The sequence below is a fragment of the Orbicella faveolata genome, unplaced genomic scaffold (assembly GCF_042242905.1).
Source record: "Orbicella faveolata isolate gen_17 unplaced genomic scaffold, um_ofav_v1 contig_47, whole genome shotgun sequence".
NCBI classification, from domain to species: domain Eukaryota; kingdom Metazoa; phylum Cnidaria; class Anthozoa; order Scleractinia; family Merulinidae; genus Orbicella; species Orbicella faveolata.
In genome coordinates, this window is record NW_028301577.1 from 19,245,090 (window position 1) to 19,262,500 (window position 17,411).

Here is a 17,411-nt window from a genome sequence, read left to right on the forward strand (position 1 = left end):
AACAACAGAGAAATCAAGAGGGTTCTGAAGATGAGGTACCAATCGCATTTTCCAGCCCATATTTTTTCCAAACTCCACTTCCCATTTTCTCTTGTCAAATCCCATTCCCACAGGCAGAATTCAGCAAAAAAAATCCCAGTGTTATAGTAGGATATAATACCAGCTCTTTTCTCTTTGTATCCGCAAAATTACGGCCTCTATTAAAATACGACCCAACAAAGATCCAAAAATCTTTATTTTCCTACATTTTAAAATAACGTGTTATTTGGCCCGCGGATAGCAAGTGCTAACCTAGGCGGGCTATTAATCGCTTATGCATATAACTAGATTAATTAAAAACAATAATAACTGCTGCTAATAAATAAGAGACAAGACATTGATTTTAATTACTTAAAAGATTTCCGTTTATGAATAATCTCGTGTTTCTGAAGGAAGGCATTTTCTTTGTCCAGCATACTTAGCAATTCATTTTTAATTCTAGCTTTGAAAGACTTTTCAGTGTTGTTTCAATAGCGCTGTCTACCTCCTCTTCATAGTCACTCTCACTGTCACTCAAACTAAAGCTGTCTACCTTTTCGATAGGAGATTCTGATTTGATGCCTCTTTGATAGCTGGTTCATTACTTTCGCTTGGAACTCTCTACGCCTAAGCCCTTACAGCGAATTCGAATTGACTGGCTTCAAGACCCTTTCAGTTTTATATTAGTTCAGAGGCAAAGTGCCCGCCCTGTCCATTGTATTATCTCGTTTTACATTTCGTTGTCTGATGAATTTACTATGCATCTTAGCCAAGGCCCTCGTTTCAGCTTGCTCGTTTCTGGTTATCCTCTGTGAGGTTGGCTTTGAAGATTTGATGCGAGGCAAGAAAACTGTATGTGACGTTGGCAGTTTGTAATATGAATTTGGATGTGTGTAGAGCACTGCTATCCACTTAGAAAATATTTCCACTGCTTCTTCAACTGATGTGCCAAACATCATCACATATTCACACAATGTAAAAGTGTGTCTATAATACTGATAAGGTTAAGATCAAGTGCCTCAACATTTGATCTCATTTTGTGACCGGGAAATTGTGACAAGCCCTGCACATAAATAAATATGCTCAAAATTGACACGAGCAAGGTGCTTGAAACATTTTCTGATTTTTCTCGATCCCAGGAAATACGCGATTTCTCGACTGGTCATGGTTACAAAATGCTTATCCCATTACCATATTTGACATTTTTCCCAGACCCAATGTCCAAATCCTAATCCCAGTGACTAAAATCCCATTTTCCCAGGGCAAAAACAGGCCAATCCCATTTTCCCAGGGCAAAAACAGGCCAATCCCAGTTTCCCATTTTACGCTTTCAGGACCCTCAATCACGATTTTCCTTTCTATTTCACTATACATCCTTGACAGAGGAGAGTGATAGAGTGAGTTCCTTCAGTGTGGTGAAATTTTGCCCCACATGGTGTTGTAATCTGAAGTGGGATGCATTGCGGAGGGTCCTGAAAGTGGGGATGGTGGGGTGGGGGGTTTATACATTCCATTTCCCAACTGCAATCCTATTTCCCAGCCTGTTTTTGTTCAAAAATCTCAGTCTCTTCCTCAGTGACCCAAATCCATTTTCCCAGTGAAAATAAATAGGCAAATCCCAGTTCTGGTTAGTTCCCATTTTACCCTTCAGAACCCTCATTTGGGTGCAAGTGCCAAGAACCATTCATGCCCAGCAATGGTTATTTGCCTTTTGGTGTCAACTATGAAAAGAAAGAGTGATGTGATTAGTTCCAGCAACTCTAGAAAAGTACATGACTTGAAACTGCAATGATAGCTAAAAATGAAAAACTGAAAAATATCCTTAACACCTTTTGATCTACCAAGACCTAAAAATCACAAAAAAACCCATCACAAATCAATAGAAGACAGACTTAGATAAACACTAATATTATTATACACAGGTCAGGTTCCATTTATTTAACATTGCTTATACAGCAAAATAGTTTGACCCATTATGTACAACAGATACATGCGTTGGAAATTAGTAGTATTCGACAAAATTAATGCTTGATGCTGCAGAAACCCATTACTTTCTTCTTCAGGATGTTAAGTTCGAAAAAAAAAAACTAAATGAATTTTCTTATTCCTTCCATTTTTCTTGGATCAAGAAGAAAAAAATAACAGTACACTATTTTATAAATCAATTCTGTGACAGGCAATATATAGAAACTAGTTCCAAATACAGCTAATTTTTAAAATTTACAGTGAGAAAAAATTGCAATGCACTGGATTTGTTTTGAGGCAAAATATATTTGAACTACAGTTGTTTTATTAATGTGGAACATGGTTGATCTGTTTACGCAGCTCCATGCACTGATCTCTATCAATAAAAAGGCTGTTTGCTTTCACATCAATATCTTCTTCCAGGGAGAGCTGTTTTCTGATGAGTCCTTTGAGTGACTGCTCTGCATCAGCCAGCTTGTCCTGCAGCCTTTCAATGTTGGTCGAAATTTCAAACACTTCCTCTATGAGCCGGTACTGCACACGGTCTCGGCAAAGCTCTACATTTGGTCTAAAGGTTCTGTTTTCCAGTCTTGTTTGTGTGACTTTCATGGGTGCTTCCTTATCAGCAATAGCTCTTTTCAGCAGTGCAATGTTTTGCTCCATTGCGGCAATTTCTTCCATCACCTGGATGCATAGAAATACATTAATTTAGACTCAATTCTCCTGCCTTAGCATTTCCACCACATAAAGATACTACACAAATGTAAACTAAAAATGCAATGAAGAATGGAATGGAGTCAGCATTTTAAAGTCAACCTGCTTAAATATGCCTGGAAGAACAGGATGGGAACTAAAATATATCAGAAAAGACTAGCTGGGTTTTAGAGGCTATATATAATCGACTTTGTAACATAACCTGTGGAAACTATCTTTAACCCAAACTGATGGCATAAGCCACTGAAAAGATCTACACATTTGTATCCTCAATTATGCATTACTAACTACTTAATAACCGAGAGTGAGGTCGTTACGGGAAAATCTCAAACTGACAGTGAATTTCACCACTGTATTACGTATTCCGTTAAAAACACTCATTTCTTTTGGGGCGAAACGTCAACGCATATAGAAAAGACAGCAAGTGCTTCAAAATTGTCCAAACCAACCGTCTTTCGGTGAAAGAAGATACTAATGCTTCAGAATGCACTGCTCAAAATAAGCTTAACTCGATCTTCGCATTCGCTTTCGACAATATATCTTCGCCTTCTTCATTCTGGGATTTATGGATGAGCATTTCAAGCCTTGTGAACGTCTGCAGTTATCAGAAACACTGCTACCGACAGAAACCGCCCGATTGTTTACATCTGATGATCCTGGAAGCTGATTTACACTTGCTTGTGTCAAAGCGAGGGAATCTATTTGACGAGAACTTTGACGGAGTTCAATACTTCGGTAATTGCGGTGACTAAGATGATAACTTATAAGTTTCTTTGTGGTGTTCTGCTCAGGATGCATGGCAGATCTGCCGATGGTGTTTTTTACTTAGCGATTTTAGCTTTACTTAAGACTAGGCAAACTTTGATTGTTTTTCACTAGTGCCCGCCAAGGTTACCGACTGGTAAGTCATCTATATAAATTTTATTAAAGAAATATCTCTAAACTTTTAGCTACTGATATTCTCGTACTGATTTTAATCGGCTTTCATCGCTTCAATGCGCTTGAATTTTCAGAACCGGGCTCTTCCTAATTTGTATAATCAGTAATCGGCCCGTGGGCATTACGGGAGAATAATGCCCTACAATTCAGTGACAATTAACCAATCAGAGCGCACGTTATATCGGCCACAAGCCAAAGCCATATAATAATTGATTTTATTGACCCCTATGTGGTGGGGGGGGGGGGGCACTCCCATGTAAAAAGGTTGGGGGTGCTTGTCAAAAAAATCTAGGTGTAACCCTGAAAAATACCATTTAAAAATAGTAGTGTTTTGTCCTGAAGACCCTAAGTGAGATGATTTACACCTTCAAGTGAGATGACAAGCATCCCTGGCCTTTTCACACGGGAGTTCTAGTGAGCTTATGAAGATATATAAGAAGAAGCCTCCACCCAGGGTGGGGGGGGGGGGGGGCGGTGGGGAGTACTCCCTTATAGGAGCTATAGAGATGTGCGGCCCCAAAGGGTATGGTTTTTCAGCCATTTGGTCATAAATAGGGTATCGATTCGAGCCTATTTTGGCTATTTTGGTCATAAATAGGGTATGATTTTTGCACTCTAGTCTTGATATGGGTATGTTTTTATGAAGAAGCCACTTTTTCACCATTATCGAAAAGAAAATTAACAAAAGCCCTTCACAAATTATGTTTATGGTAATTTAACATTGGTCTGAACTAGGGAACTCATTATAACACAGGTCTGAAACAGGATTTTGATTTAATGGTCAGGTCATAAATAGGGTAGGGAAAATGGCAGATAATTTTTGGTCATAAATAGGGTAAGGGTTTTGGGAAGCAGGCCGCACACCCCCACCCAACTTTTCTGGGAGTACCCCCCAAGCCCCACTGGGCCTACACTAGAAGACATTCAAATGCATGATCAGGTGTAACCCACCTTTGCTAAATGTTGCTCAAGTTTTGTCTTTGCTTCAACAGTCTCCTCAATTCTCTTCTGGAATGCAAGGTTTACAGCTTGACACTGAGCCTGAAGATCACTCAAGGTCTGTATAAGGATGCCGTCTATAATGCTGCGTAGATTTATGGCAGAGTTTTTCTCACGTTCTGCCTTGAGAATGTTCTTGTTGGAAAAATCTTCCCATTCGTCTGGAGTAACAGAGCTGAAGTCAAAAATAAGTAACGGCCAATTAAACACGAGGCAAGATTTAACTAACTAGTTAACTTAAGTTCTCTGACTAACAACAGTGGAACCCTGCCTTAGGCCACCTTGTTAACACAGCCACCTCATTATTGCAGACACTTGCTCAGTCAGTCTTTTTCTTATTAAAGAACCCTGTTAATGTGGCCACCCCCATTAATATAGCCAAATTTTTGTGGCCCCTTGGTGACCGGATAAACGGGATTCTACTGTATATATATTTTTTTGTAGAACAAGTAAGAATTTTTTCTTACAGACTACACTGAGTGAGACAGGGATTATAATGATGATAGGCAAAGTTCTTTAATTAATAAATAAAATTGTGGCCCGGGAGGTGTACTCTCTTATATGGGCTATATAGATATTAGCCATTTAGGTCATAAATAAGGTATCAATTTTAGCTGATTTTGGCCATTTTGGACATCAATAGGGTATGGTTTATAGGGTATGGTATAGTTTCTGATATAAGGGTCGATCATAAATAGGGTTTTGAATTTTTGGTCGGGTCATAAATAGGGTAGGGAATATCGCAGATTTTGGTCATATTTAATAGGGTAGGGGTTTTGGGAAGTGGGCCGCACACCCCCACCCAATTTTTCTGGGAGTACCCTCCCCCCCCCCCCCCCCCCGAATTGTGGTTGCCTTTAAGGTATGCTCCATTACTGGACCTAAGAGAATGGCAGAAATCAAGCCTATATAAAAAAAGTGCTCTTAGAGTAAGAATTCAAAATAACTGGTATTTTTCCCAGGCTGGAAAAAGAAGCCACAATATTTTTGATGTGGTTGCAAAGCAGTGCTCCACAACACTACACGAGACTGAGTAAATCAAAAAAAGGAATAACTACAAACTACTTTATTTGACTTTGAAGAGATTCAAACCTGTGACCTCTAGAATTGATTGGCAATTTCCAGATCACACCTACAATCGTGGACAAAAGTCTTGGGACAAATTTGCACTTTTGGCGCTTTTGCGTACATGCCAGGCGCGAATACAACTTCACCTGCCTAACCTCGACCCCCACCCCCAATACAATGTTGAAAACTAGCACGTGCAATTTCACCTGATTTTCAACATTGTGTTGGGGGGGGAGGGGGGACAGATACCCGTTTATAAAGGATTTAGCAGCGTTTTCTTCATACTTCAGTTCTATTAAACACAGATACAATAATCTGCTACATTACATAAGTGTCCCAAGGACTTTTGTCCACGATTGTAGTTGCCAGTCTTATAACATTGGAGAGCAACATTGACAATCCTTCCATTTCTTACAACAGAAATTCTAATTAAAGTGAAAATTATATGATAAGCGAATTCTTACTTCTTTTCCACTTTGACAGCACCTTTGGCAAAATGTAACCCAGCAGAAGTATTTTCTAGAGATGCACACTTATTGTCAATTCCGTGAGCTTGGAATTTGTCCTTCCTGTCTTTGTCCAGATAATATTTAGCTGACCTCAAAAGCCTGTTTTCGATGAAAAGTGAAAAAAAGTTATAAAAGTAGCCATTTTAGCTTTAAACACACTTAAGCCAAGCCTTGGTAAATTCTAATGACAAATAAAAAATTATAGTCTTTTTCCCAGGAAATGTATGTATTGAGAATCACCAGTAAAAAAGCTGCCTGAATACACTGAATTCTTATATGTTCAATCCATCGCCATAAAAAAAGATGTCTAAGAATTGAATCTTCACTGATTCAACACTATACCTAGAACTGAAGTACTGCTATCAACAAATTGCATAAGCAAGGATAAAATTCACTTGAAAAGCAAGAAACGACAGGTTAAAAGTAGCTGAAAAAAGAAGCATTGCTTTTTATTAACATATGACAGAAATTCACCTTATTTGCTCTGTTGCTTGCTCAAGAGTCCTCTGTAGTAAAGCCTGAACGCCCTCAATGACTTCCACTTCCTACAAAAATTACATACAGACAGGGTATGGTATAACAAAAGGTCAGATTAATTAAAACGTATTGTTAAAGATCTCAATTAAAAGAGCAAATAGTAAAGAAGAGAAACATGTTTTTACCTTCTGAAGCTGCATTTCCACATTGTCGTGGACGAGATCAACTTTCATTCTCTTCTCTCTGTTAGCAAGACATTGTTGGGCTATCATAAGCGGCAGTTCTGTGTCCGCTAAGGCTTTTTCTACCCTAGCCTTGAACTGAAGCATAGTAGAGATTTCATCTTCTGTTTCTTCCTGCTTCTGATCTAATTCCGATTTCCAAAAGTTTATATCTGTGATGCGTTGATCGAGCTTCTTATTCACGTCCAGTTGAGTCTGTCTTGTTCTGACTTCGGTCTCATGAGCGAGTCGAAGGCTTTCGTCGCGAAGCCTCTCAGCCGCGGCTCGCTCGTGCTCGGCGTTGAAGTATTGAAGATGATTCGAAGCGTGCCATTCTTCTGGGGTGTATTTCGGAGGAGGCTGTACCAACCTAGCCATCTTGCTTTCTCGTTACAAAATGTCCGTCTTCAGTGAAGTAAACTTTCTTTGTGGTTCTTGTTGCGAGGAGTCCTGGAAAACAAGCAATGGTTCCTTAGCAACGGGTGTTCGATCACGCGCATGGTGATAAAACAACTTTGAGCCAGTGAAATATTTCAGCGGCTACTATTAAAAAAACCAAGATGGCGGACAGAGAGGTACAGTTGAGGGAACTTCAAATAAGTGAAAGAAAATTACGTTTCTTGGAATGGCCTTCCACAGATTCAGCTGATTCAAACTTGCGAACATCACAGGATAGTATTCCTCTGTTTTTAGGAGCTGACGTCTTGTCTGGGTGTTCCATTGCTGTTTCTAACTTGCCAAGAATGCATGCGAAATTCTCCAAGCAGGGTCTTGCCGTTAAGGTTAACTTTCCCACCCCTATGCGACTACAAGGTGTCCATGGTTCGGCCAGGGGTGTGTGGTTCTACTCCATTCAAGGACTGTTTAGAGTGTGTTTCGAGTATTACACCCGCGAAGAGCAACTGGAATGCCTTACACAGCTTTGTGCCACGTGGAAGCTAAGATTTTCAGACCCGCCCCTACAACGAGAAATTGACCTTGCCTTTCAGAGTCGTCCTTCCCGATGCGTGACAGCTCGTAGATTGCCAGAAGAAACAAGTTCAACAGAAGTAATCGACTCGAATGACAACTCCGACTTGTCAGAAAGTCCGAGCACTCAAACTGTGGAAAATGCTACTCTTTATTCCAACTTAAGCCTAGTTCCTTCAAGTACAGGACTGGACATTGATTTTACAATACCTAAAGTAAAGCAATGTATCAAAGAAATAGCGAGACTATCAAAAAATGAAGAACAATGTGAACTTGATGATCTTTTAGTGTCCACAATGAGAATTTTTAAAGAGTTTGAACTTCAAAAGTCACAGAAAAAAAATGGATGGTCAAGAATACTTGTGTCAATCAGCAAGTACCTTGGTGACGAATTTAACAAACTGCAGCCTGGAATCGGCGAAAGAGTAACTGATTTTAAGAAGAAACACATCACTTCAATTGACAACCTCCCTCCATCATCAGTCCTTGTTAAAGAACTTTTCCCTGAGTGCATGATGGTTTTACTATCAAGTTGGATGGGAAACGAGGACAGACAGGATCTTAACAGCATTATACAAGTCATCCTTGAACTAGTCAATACAAGCCTTGTATCAGGCGTAGCTCATGTACTGTATTCTAGGCTGATAAGAACTGATACAGTTTAGAATGTAAGCACTTCCTCTTCAACTCTTGAAACACTGAGCAAGAAGCCATTTTGATTTTTAATGTTTTTGGCTACTTGAACTTTTGGCTTATGGTATTGGTATGGCTTGTTTCAGGGTGCTGGAGTCGAAATCTATTAGCCCTATGTTCAAATTCTCCATCCAATCAATAGCTTGACTTGGTCGTCCAGAGTTCAACTCCACTTTGCATCAAAACAACCAACTGGTCAGCCTCCCACCAGCTGGGATTCTTGGCAAGTTGCTGTTCTATTTGCAATGTTATTTTGTTTGTGTATTCTTTGCACAGCAGTGCTAAATACTCTGACACTTAAACCAGTAAATGAAATCTCTTTTTTTCTCACTCAGGGATGAAGTAAGCCAGAGGAGCTGCCAAAGGCACCATTAAGGTGTCTGAACACAGTTTTTGATACCTGTGTTTCATTCACCTTTTTCTCTAAAACCCTTGATCCCTCGGTCATCAAAAATGGCAGCAAGTTAACAACACAAACTTTGGTTTCTTGATGGTTAAGCTGACATATGTCCCATTGCCATGGCAACAAGAATAAATATAAACAGGCCTTTAAAATCAGTTTTGTTTATTTTTAGAAATTCTAGTCACTAGATTTTCTTTATAATTTGCATGCAACAAGCTTGTAACGATTCTCACAAGTTATCACCATTTTGCTAATTAACGGAGAGATCTTCAATTATCCCTTGTTGAAGGTTCACTGAAATAACTAGAATTTCCTTTGTTAAAGTTCAGTTATTTTCAATACTCCAGTTACTCATTTCCTAAAGTATTTTTGGGCCAAATTTCATGAAATTCTAATGAATAGGCATATTTCTGAGAGTGCAATTTTTCATTCAATCGCAATTTTTTGACTTACTACGCACGAGCTGCATTTAACTGGTTCTTTCGTTAAGAAAGAAAAAGCTGAGAATTGCTGGGCTCTTTGCATTGTTACCTTCTCTCACATATATTTGTAATAAAAGACTAAGGCCATCAATACACTGCATTCAATTATAGAGAAAAATAGCAGATACTGGGGGTGTTGAGTAAATAAAATGATCGCTCTATTGACAGCATGATCGTTTTTTGCAATCCTTGTGCGCGCGCTGAATTGCATCAGCAAACATGTGCGCTGAATTGCATCAGCAAAAGTGCGTGCGAAAACTGTGTTCGGCCACCTTAAGCTCAGGCTCAGTTTAACACAACCATGCATTCAACAAAATGATGATTTACTTATGGCTTATTCTATGACCAGTTTGCCTATTCCTTTGAACAAAATACACTCTCCAATAAATACTAACAGCTCTTGTATGTACAACTTAAAATCTTTCAAAAGAATACAAAGTATGTATAAACATGTACACTTAAAGTGCAGGCTGTAAATGACAAACTTACAGTTTTGTTAAGTGTTTACACCTTTTCATTCGACATAAATAACTTATTGCAGATAACTCTTATTTACATTTAAACCCCAACAGTTCCTTTATATTCATATTTTCACTATTTTTGCAAGTCTGAGCAAGACCACAGAATCAATGTTTGACTGTACGTAACTTGTTAGTCAATGTTGCCAACAGTTTGGGCAAATGCAAATTTTACAAAGAGTATAAACAACTAGAAGAAGTGAAACTTGCACCAATATATTCAAACTAATCTCCACTGTACTATGACTTTGAGTCAACCATTTTTGCTTTTCTTTCAAAATTGACTTCAGTTCCTCACTGAGGCCTGAATCCCACCTCCTCAACCCCATGTTCTTGCATTTCTTGAAGTTCAGTCAAGTCATCAAACTGCTGCACATGAAACTTAGAGATTTGCTGTTCAATCATGCTCTTGATTACCCTGTAGCCCTGAACTGTCTCAAACAAAACAAACAATGCCATTATAATGTTCACCGCTCTCTCCATCGGCATGATCAACATGCTTTCATTAAGCAACAACATCAGTGTCAGAGGAAGCTGTAGTACTAGAGTAAGAATCCAGAAACCAGCAAGCTGAGGAACCTGATGAGGAAGTAAAAACAAGTCTCAATTGAGAACACTTGCATGGTTGAAACTAGTCAATCAACCATTTCACACAGTGTAAAAAGAAATAACAATTTGCTTATGATAAATCTTACTTACATTTCTTAAGATTACGTTAAAGAAACAGAAATATCTGGATTTTTTTTAGAATATCCCTTAATAGTTCTGATCTATTGTGCTCTTGGGGAAGACACTTAACTCTCACAGTGCTTCTCTCTACCCAGGTGTATAAATGGGTACCAGCAAATTCAATGCTGGGGTAACCCTGCAATAGACTAGCATCCCATCCAGGGGGAGTAGAAATACTCCTAGTTACTTCACTCATGCTACTGAAACTGGAGATAAGTGCCAACCTGACGGGCCTTAAGGTTCGTATGCAGACTTTATCTCTGATCACTGGTTCAAATGAGGAAAAAAGGAAAGTCAAATATACAACTCATCTGTCCCTCCCCCCCAAAAGTCTCAAGCACAATTTCAAGGAAAACAATTAAACCATTTGTTGCTAAACACTAGCCATCAACATGATGGCAATGAAGTAATTAACAATAAGTGTCACAGTTCTTAGAACTCTGGCCAACTCTATTGAAAGATTTTGATTGTCACATCACAACAAATATTCCTAAACATCAGTGATCTTGAGTCAATACACTAGAGAATCAGCACTTGTCAGAATACCTTTTCCTGAAGATTTCCAGCATATCCCAAGTAGAGTCTGGCTACCTCCACTAATGCCATGGCAACATAGATGACAATTGTTATGAACTTGTAAACTGAGTCTAGCTTTGAATACTAAAAAACAATAACATCCCAAGGATTGATCTTTCCTTGAAACAAATGCTGCACACTTTCTTCTTAAAAAAATAATAAACGTCATAATGTGTTGTGGTTCAATATTATGCTTGGTTCATATTGGAATTTTCCTTTGTTTCATATGTTATTACCATATGCCAGAAAAAAGAAAAGTAGCAAATTGTACCAAGGGCAAATTTACTCAATCATAACCAAGAACTGAGGCAACAAGACAAGCCACTTTTCTACCTCTTTTCTTGCTAGTCTCCGAAGAAAGCAATAACCATTTTTCAACAGCCGAATTTTTACAGTTATTTACTCAGAATTATTTTTCTAATTCATGTAAGTTGGTCATGAGGAAATGGCACAAAATTTTTTCAGACAAAGTATTTTCTTTCTTCCTGCTGCTTACTCTGTTAGTTTTCTGATGTTGTTCGTATTAGCAAACAGGTTTTTCATCTTAATGAAAACCACTGATTTTCCAAGAGTTTCTTCCAGTCTGTCACACTCCCCAAGAGGGGGGGGGGGAGTGTACTCATCAAAGTTATATATGGGGAGGCTCCACCCTAAGGTCCAACCTCTTACTGTTTTGCATACCATTTTGACAGAAAAGGTAACCCTTTCAGGAGGACCCTCCTCCACCTTCACCTCTCCCCCAGGACCACACCTCACACCCTTTTCCCATGGAAGACAAGGCCAAAGGAGATAACTAGGGGTGAGGTGGATTATAATCTAAAGCCCACTGTGAGAATAACAATCAGAGACAGAGATGTCAGTGCTGTAATTACCTTGGCCACAAGCATTACTATGCAAGTTGTGTACCAAAATGGTGAAAAATAGACATTGAAGTACAATGACATCTGTAGGGCCAAGTTGGATACTATCTCATTTCCTGAAAGAAACAAATAATAAAATTAAACTGACATACAGTTAAAACTCCCACAATGGGATCATCTTAACAGTAGAGAGAGTTCCTGTGCATTTCCATATCATCGGGATTTTCAGGTTATATGTTATTTGGATCCTCAATCCTTTCCTAACTTTTGGCTTGAGACATGTTCCAGCATAAGCCTATCACCTTATCGAACCTTACTTCAAGGTGATAAACTTCTGATTCCAGATAATGACACCCATAATTATAATGACCCAGTTCTAGTGTTATCATTATTGCTCTGGTGGCTTGTGCCCAAGTCATGAAGTTGATTTTTTACTTGTATATGAGTTTGTTTGTTTGTTTCGTTGTTTTGCAAATATTTATAAATATATTTGAGTTTTCTCTGTTTGTTTTATAATTAAATTCAGTTTATTTCTTGCATGCATATCACTGGGTGACTTAACAAGAAGCCAAATGTAAATATTCTGCATAAAAATGACGACAAATCCCAGACGCCTATTAAACGGACATAGTCAGACATACCAAATTGTCCAGGTACAACATGTCAGTGGTCATTTTAATGGTGAAAGAGATCAGAGCACACGAAATGAAACTTGATTACTCAAGCTACAGCTCTGTAATTATTGATAGTATTTTCTACTCTCACTGTTGCTTTGTGCTTTCTGGTTGCAGTGTGACAACTCAGTTCTGACAGCAGACAGTAAGCTTACTTAATTTCACCTCCCCTATGTTTGGAGAAAGAAAATCGCCAGAGGATTTGCTCTGACAATATGCAAGTAGCTGATATTGATCTCCCAACCTGTGCTGATCATGTGGTGTCTTGGGTGGTTTCGTATCGCGCGTGACGTGGGGAAAACAGTCTCCGTTACTGTGGTAAACGCAGCTCGAAGTGTGTCCGCCATTTTGTCTTGTTGCCCTCCCGGCATGCATGTTGGCATGCATATAAATTGTCCTATCCCACAACGCCTTGCGCTCTTGCAGTGCACAAGACAAGATGGCGCAGGTCTGGCGAGCAGGTAAACACAAATGATCGACAATTCTGAGCTGATATTTCCGCTCCATACTTATGATGTTCACTTTTTAATGCTCGTTTAGCACGGAAGATTCCAAAACCGCATTCTCTGATGGTCAGAACAATCTCAGTTTCGTCCAGCAAACAAACATACAGTAAGTACAAACTAAGTTTAACACTCAGCTGCAATATAGCAAATAAAATTATTAAAGTATATCATAATACCAAGTTTATGATTGATGAAAGAGGTACTTCAACCTGTGATCTTTGTATTTTATCAGAGTACATCTCAAGAGAGGCACATGAGATACCAATGGATTGGCATAGTTCCACCGAGAGGAATGCACAGACACTTTTCCTTACAGAGTTGTTGCGAGGTAATTTCAAATACTTAGGTTTTCAATGGCACTCGATAAGTAAAGTGTAGTGTGGTGGAGCAGTTTTCAACTTTTTGTGGAATTGAAGCCTAAGCAGCTACAAAAAATATTGTCACTTATTACATAACAACCCTGAACTACACAACAAACCAATTAACAATCAGGTAATCAATCAATCAATCAATCAATATCAGTCTTTCTGTCTGTCAATGAGTCAGCCAGTCAGTCAGTCAGTGTAAGTGACTAAATCGTGACTGGTTTCGGTGATTGGAGCTTTCAAACCACTCTTTCAAGTGATCTCAAGTCATGACAATAGGATGGAAGTCTTCAGCAGGTTCAAGACAACATTCAAGTGAACCTCCTTAAATTATACATGTACATAAAAGTGCTGTTTTACCATGGTTAACCCTGTCTTCAACAACTACGCTGGGACAAGTGTCAGATCAGATCATTACAGAGAGGTGGTTGTTGTAGAAAGGTCTCCATAAGAGTTAAGTGTATTGGTGCTTAGTTGGGATGGAAAATTCCTGTTTTAGGGAGGATTGCCATAATGAAGAGACTTGGGCACCTTACTACAAGAACATGGCCACAATTTCTTTAATTTCTTGAGCACAATCCATTACTTGAAGGTCCATTTCAAATTGCAATGTCTTATTGTCCAATATCGTTTTTTTGAAGGTTTTCAAATGACATTGAGCAAGTTCTTCCAGGAACCAGCAACAATTAATTATCCATTTGAGAAGGGCCCCTTAAGCCCTCGTTTCAGAGGGGAGCATGCCTTGAGGAGATACCCATCTGGAGAAGAGAGGTGTATTGCTTGCAAATTATGTGAAGCCATCTGTCCTGCCCAGGTAACACCAGTCTGAGAGACTACTGTAACAGGTTTGCCACAATTTTGGGTAATAATTTGGAGGTAAAATATCAGCATGACGTTTTGACCACTCTTCAGTCTTAGTGATTGGAGAGTGGTTTGGAACTTTTACCCCTAATTTTTACTGTAAATTGAGTTAGGTCAAACTGGCATTTTGAGAAAAAATCAAGGAAAATTAAATTTATTACCGGTATAACTACACTGCTGATTTACCGCCATTGAAGCCTGGAAGAAACATTTGTGGTCACTGCAATCTCGAGTTGTTTTTTCTTGATGAAGGTGAATTTGTTGAAAACTTCTCAGTCTAGAAAGAATGGTTACAAAGGACAACTGTAAGGGGAGGCTGAAGGTTGATATCAGACATTTTTTATTTATTTGGTAAGGGAAATGTTATAATTTTTAATGGGAAATGTCAAGGAATTGTTCCTTGCTGACTATATATTCACTCTAAATCCCACACCAAGTTGCTTACACCTAGTGCATAATTGAGCAACATTCTACTGTGCATATATCAAAGTTTAGTTTATTCTCCTGTATTGATAGGCAATTACCATTGAGGCAGAGCCTAGAGCTGATGGCAGTCGTCGAACAACACGCTATGACATTGACATGACAAAATGCATCTATTGTGGGTTTTGTCAGGAAGCCTGTCCAGTCGATGCTATTGTGGAGGTATTTGAGATTAATAAAATTTTGTCACCTCAAAGTTTGTCAAAAATACTCTGCTGCACATCATATTTTCAACTCCCTTCTCGGTGTTTGGAAATGTGGTCAAGCACGGTCTTTTGTGTTTGACATATTACATCCAGAGTAAGATAATCACAGCTTTAATGGTAAAATATTATCCTTTTTAAAACATACTCAACAGATAATAGAATTTTGGAATCCCACATAGACATTCATTAATTATTATCTTCTATTAACCTTCTCAACTCCTCAGGGTCCCAACTTTGAGTTTGCTACTGAGACACATCAAGAGTTACTATACAACAAAGAGAAACTTCTTAATAATGGTGACCGATGGGAGGCTGAAATAGCAGGCAATCTTCAAGCAGATTTTCTTTACAGATAAAACATGAAGCTACTTGACAGCTGATTCCCAACTTTGTAAAAAAAAAAAACAACAACAACAAAACATTCTAGCCCCTGGAAACAAAAGTACATAATATGCTCAATGAGTAATGGCAAATTATATTTAGCAGAAGAGGTGCCTTACAAATAGCATCACTTAAGTGCATAAAAGTTGTTTTTGCATTGTGGGCTGGAATGTTACACTGATAAGCATTCTTAAGCGGATACTCTGATGGTTATTTTAATTGAGGTGTTTGTAAAAGCAGTGTAGTTTTGAATGTGCAGCACTTACAATTCATGTGAAATAATTAAAGACTGTTTGTTGATTTATACGTTGAAGTTTTCTTTTCTTACACAGTGGTAGTTCAGGGCCTTGTTGTTAAAAGTGCCATCATGATAAGTTTGATCTATATTAAGCTCCTGTGCATTTTACCCTAGGCAATTTCCATTCAACCAAAAATTCCAAAATTTTTGACATGGGACAAATGGTGTGGGAATTTCCAAAACTCCGGAAATTGTCAAATTTCCAAAACGTGAACCATTCAACCAAAAATTCCGGAAACTTAGGGAAGAAAGTCAAATGGAACAGTAATTCCTGGTAAGAAATTTCCAAAAATTTTGGTTTACCTCACAAGGTTGTCCTCTTTTCAGGAAATTCCAGAAAATACTCTTCCATTCGTCCCTTGAAATTTCCAGAAATTTAAAATTGAATGGAAAGCGCCCCATGTGGTTTCATTTCAACCTGAATATTACACTCACTCTCATGAATCAAATAGCAATAACTACCAGTATGCGTGCTACATTGCATTTCCAACACATCAAATTTTGTCAAAAATGTCTGTTGTACATCAATTTTTCACCCTGTTTGTAGTGTTAAGACAATAATTCAATGAAATAGTCTCTTGCATTTGATATCTTACTTCCAAGGGAGAATGTGAAAATTGTCATTCTTGAACCAGTGTAAACCTTCCCACCAGTACTTATATGACTGTTGATGATTGTTGAAAAAAAGATAAAAAATGATGGTGAGAAATGAAGTACAATTCACTACAATCAAATTTTTAGGAAGTTTTTCAATGCAACATTTTATTCATAAAAAGTATTTACAAATTTTGCCTTATGTATATTGGTAAAATCCATTTGGGCTTGATTAAAATGTAATAAATACTCGATGTGATGTAATAAGCTTCAAATACTTGCATAACTGACAATTTTTACATACCAATGATTTGCAATAAATTATTCTTTATGTACATGCTGATAAAAGTGTTGTGCAAATAATTTACAAAGAATTATGGAATATGCAACAATTTCACATCTCCAATTTCAGCTGCATTCTATGGTTGCCCAGAAGGAAAATTTGAATGGCCAGAAGAGGAAGTTGAATTTAGGCACAGAGTTTCTTAGCTTCAGTGTTGTAGATTGTTGTAGATTATAAAAATCTTTAGCCTGAGTATTAAACAAACATCAGTCTGTTCACACACTCAACTTGAAAACCCCCATCCAAAAGATTGACAGGAGCAAGTTATATTGGTATAGAATTTTCAGGGACAAATCTCACAACAGACACCATATCTCTCATGAAGGAGAAAAATTGAACAAGGGAAAAAAAGATGCAAGTTTACATAGGCAAAGAAGTGCTGTGAACAACCAAACTTGACTGAAGTTAAGTGTTTCAATATCTATTAAGTTCCTCTGCCCAGTGAGGACTATCTGAATTTGGATCTGAGGCCTCTTCTGTCTGATTATGATGCTTTATTAAATCTCGCCATAAAAATGTATGGGCACAGGTTGGGCAATCGCCTTCTACTGGTATCAGAA

The 17,411-nt window shown here is 38.3% G+C and overlaps 5 protein-coding genes across 6 annotated transcripts in view; 2 read left to right on the top strand and 3 right to left on the bottom strand.

Moving 5' to 3' along the window:
* Positions 1-1,927: 1,927 nt before the first annotated feature.
* On the bottom strand, positions 1,928-7,377 carry LOC110040819 (tektin-1-like). Its single transcript, XM_089279315.1, has 5 exons — positions 6,875-7,377; positions 6,687-6,757; positions 6,168-6,311; positions 4,588-4,810; positions 1,928-2,667 (listed from the first exon to the last, which is right to left on the bottom strand). The coding sequence occupies exons 1-5, from the start codon at positions 7,286-7,288 to the stop codon at positions 2,311-2,313; spliced, it is 1,209 nt and encodes a 402-aa protein (XP_089135441.1). The 5' UTR covers positions 7,289-7,377; the 3' UTR covers positions 1,928-2,310.
* Positions 7,378-7,411: 34 nt separating this feature from the next.
* LOC110040818 (uncharacterized) lies at positions 7,412-9,627 on the top strand. The gene has a single exon (XM_020746090.2). The coding sequence runs from the start codon at positions 7,471-7,473 to the stop codon at positions 8,542-8,544; it is 1,074 nt and encodes a 357-aa protein (XP_020601749.1). The 5' UTR covers positions 7,412-7,470; the 3' UTR covers positions 8,545-9,627.
* LOC110040805 (transmembrane protein 17-like) lies at positions 9,121-15,063 on the bottom strand. Of its 2 annotated transcripts, none has more exons than XM_020746076.2 (4): positions 14,708-15,063; positions 12,153-12,256; positions 11,251-11,364; positions 9,121-10,554 (listed from the first exon to the last, which is right to left on the bottom strand). In XM_020746076.2, the coding sequence occupies exons 1-4, from the start codon at positions 14,736-14,738 to the stop codon at positions 10,270-10,272; spliced, it is 534 nt and encodes a 177-aa protein (XP_020601735.1). In that variant the 5' UTR covers positions 14,739-15,063; the 3' UTR covers positions 9,121-10,269. The 2 variants fall into 2 exon arrangements, with proteins under 2 accessions (XP_020601735.1, XP_020601734.2); XM_020746075.2 differs by lacking the exon at positions 14,708-15,063 and adding an exon at positions 13,059-13,197.
* LOC110040807 (NADH-ubiquinone oxidoreductase subunit 8-like) lies at positions 13,205-15,920 on the top strand. Its single transcript, XM_020746077.2, has 6 exons — positions 13,205-13,275; positions 13,355-13,426; positions 13,553-13,648; positions 14,327-14,499; positions 15,063-15,191; positions 15,460-15,920. The coding sequence occupies exons 1-6, from the start codon at positions 13,254-13,256 to the stop codon at positions 15,589-15,591; spliced, it is 624 nt and encodes a 207-aa protein (XP_020601736.1). The 5' UTR covers positions 13,205-13,253; the 3' UTR covers positions 15,592-15,920.
* Positions 15,921-16,648: 728 nt separating this feature from the next.
* Positions 16,649-17,411, bottom strand: part of LOC110040744 (structure-specific endonuclease subunit SLX1 homolog) — a 3,981-nt gene continuing 3,218 nt past the window's right edge. The window contains exon 4 of the mRNA XM_020746010.2: positions 16,649-17,411. This exon is cut by the window's right edge and continues 103 nt beyond it. Within this exon, the coding sequence (XP_020601669.2) occupies positions 17,266-17,411 (146 nt within the window). The 3' untranslated portion in view covers positions 16,649-17,265.

Excerpts from the sequence above, each read along its gene's own strand:
- LOC110040818 (XM_020746090.2), top strand. The coding sequence starts at position 7,471 with ATGGCGGACAGAGAGGTACAGTTGAGGGAACTTCAAATAAGTGAAAGA.
- LOC110040805 (XM_020746075.2), bottom strand. The coding sequence starts at position 13,197 with ATGCCAACATGCATGCCGGGAGGGCAACAAGACAAAATGGCGGACACA. Across the intron at positions 11,365-12,152 it reads TAGTAATGCTTGTGGCCAAG|TATTCAAAGCTAGACTCAGT; the intron begins GTAATTACAGCA and ends ATTGTTTTTTAG. Across the intron at positions 10,555-11,250 it reads CTGGAAATCTTCAGGAAAAG|GTTCCTCAGCTTGCTGGTTT; the intron begins GTATTCTGACAA and ends CTTCCTCATCAG.
- LOC110040819 (XM_089279315.1), bottom strand. The coding sequence starts at position 7,288 with ATGGCTAGGTTGGTACAGCCTCCTCCGAAATACACCCCAGAAGAATGG. Across the intron at positions 4,811-6,167 it reads GCTGTCAAAGTGGAAAAGAA|CTCTGTTACTCCAGACGAAT; the intron begins GTAAGAATTCGC and ends TTTTGACTTCAG. Across the intron at positions 2,668-4,587 it reads TTGAGCAACATTTAGCAAAG|GTGATGGAAGAAATTGCCGC; the intron begins GTGGGTTACACC and ends CTATGCATCCAG.
- LOC110040807 (XM_020746077.2), top strand. The coding sequence starts at position 13,254 with ATGGCGCAGGTCTGGCGAGCAG. Across the intron at positions 13,427-13,552 it reads GTCCAGCAAACAAACATACA|AGTACATCTCAAGAGAGGCA; the intron begins GTAAGTACAAAC and ends GTATTTTATCAG. Across the intron at positions 14,500-15,062 it reads AAGCCATCTGTCCTGCCCAG|GCAATTACCATTGAGGCAGA; the intron begins GTAACACCAGTC and ends CTGTATTGATAG.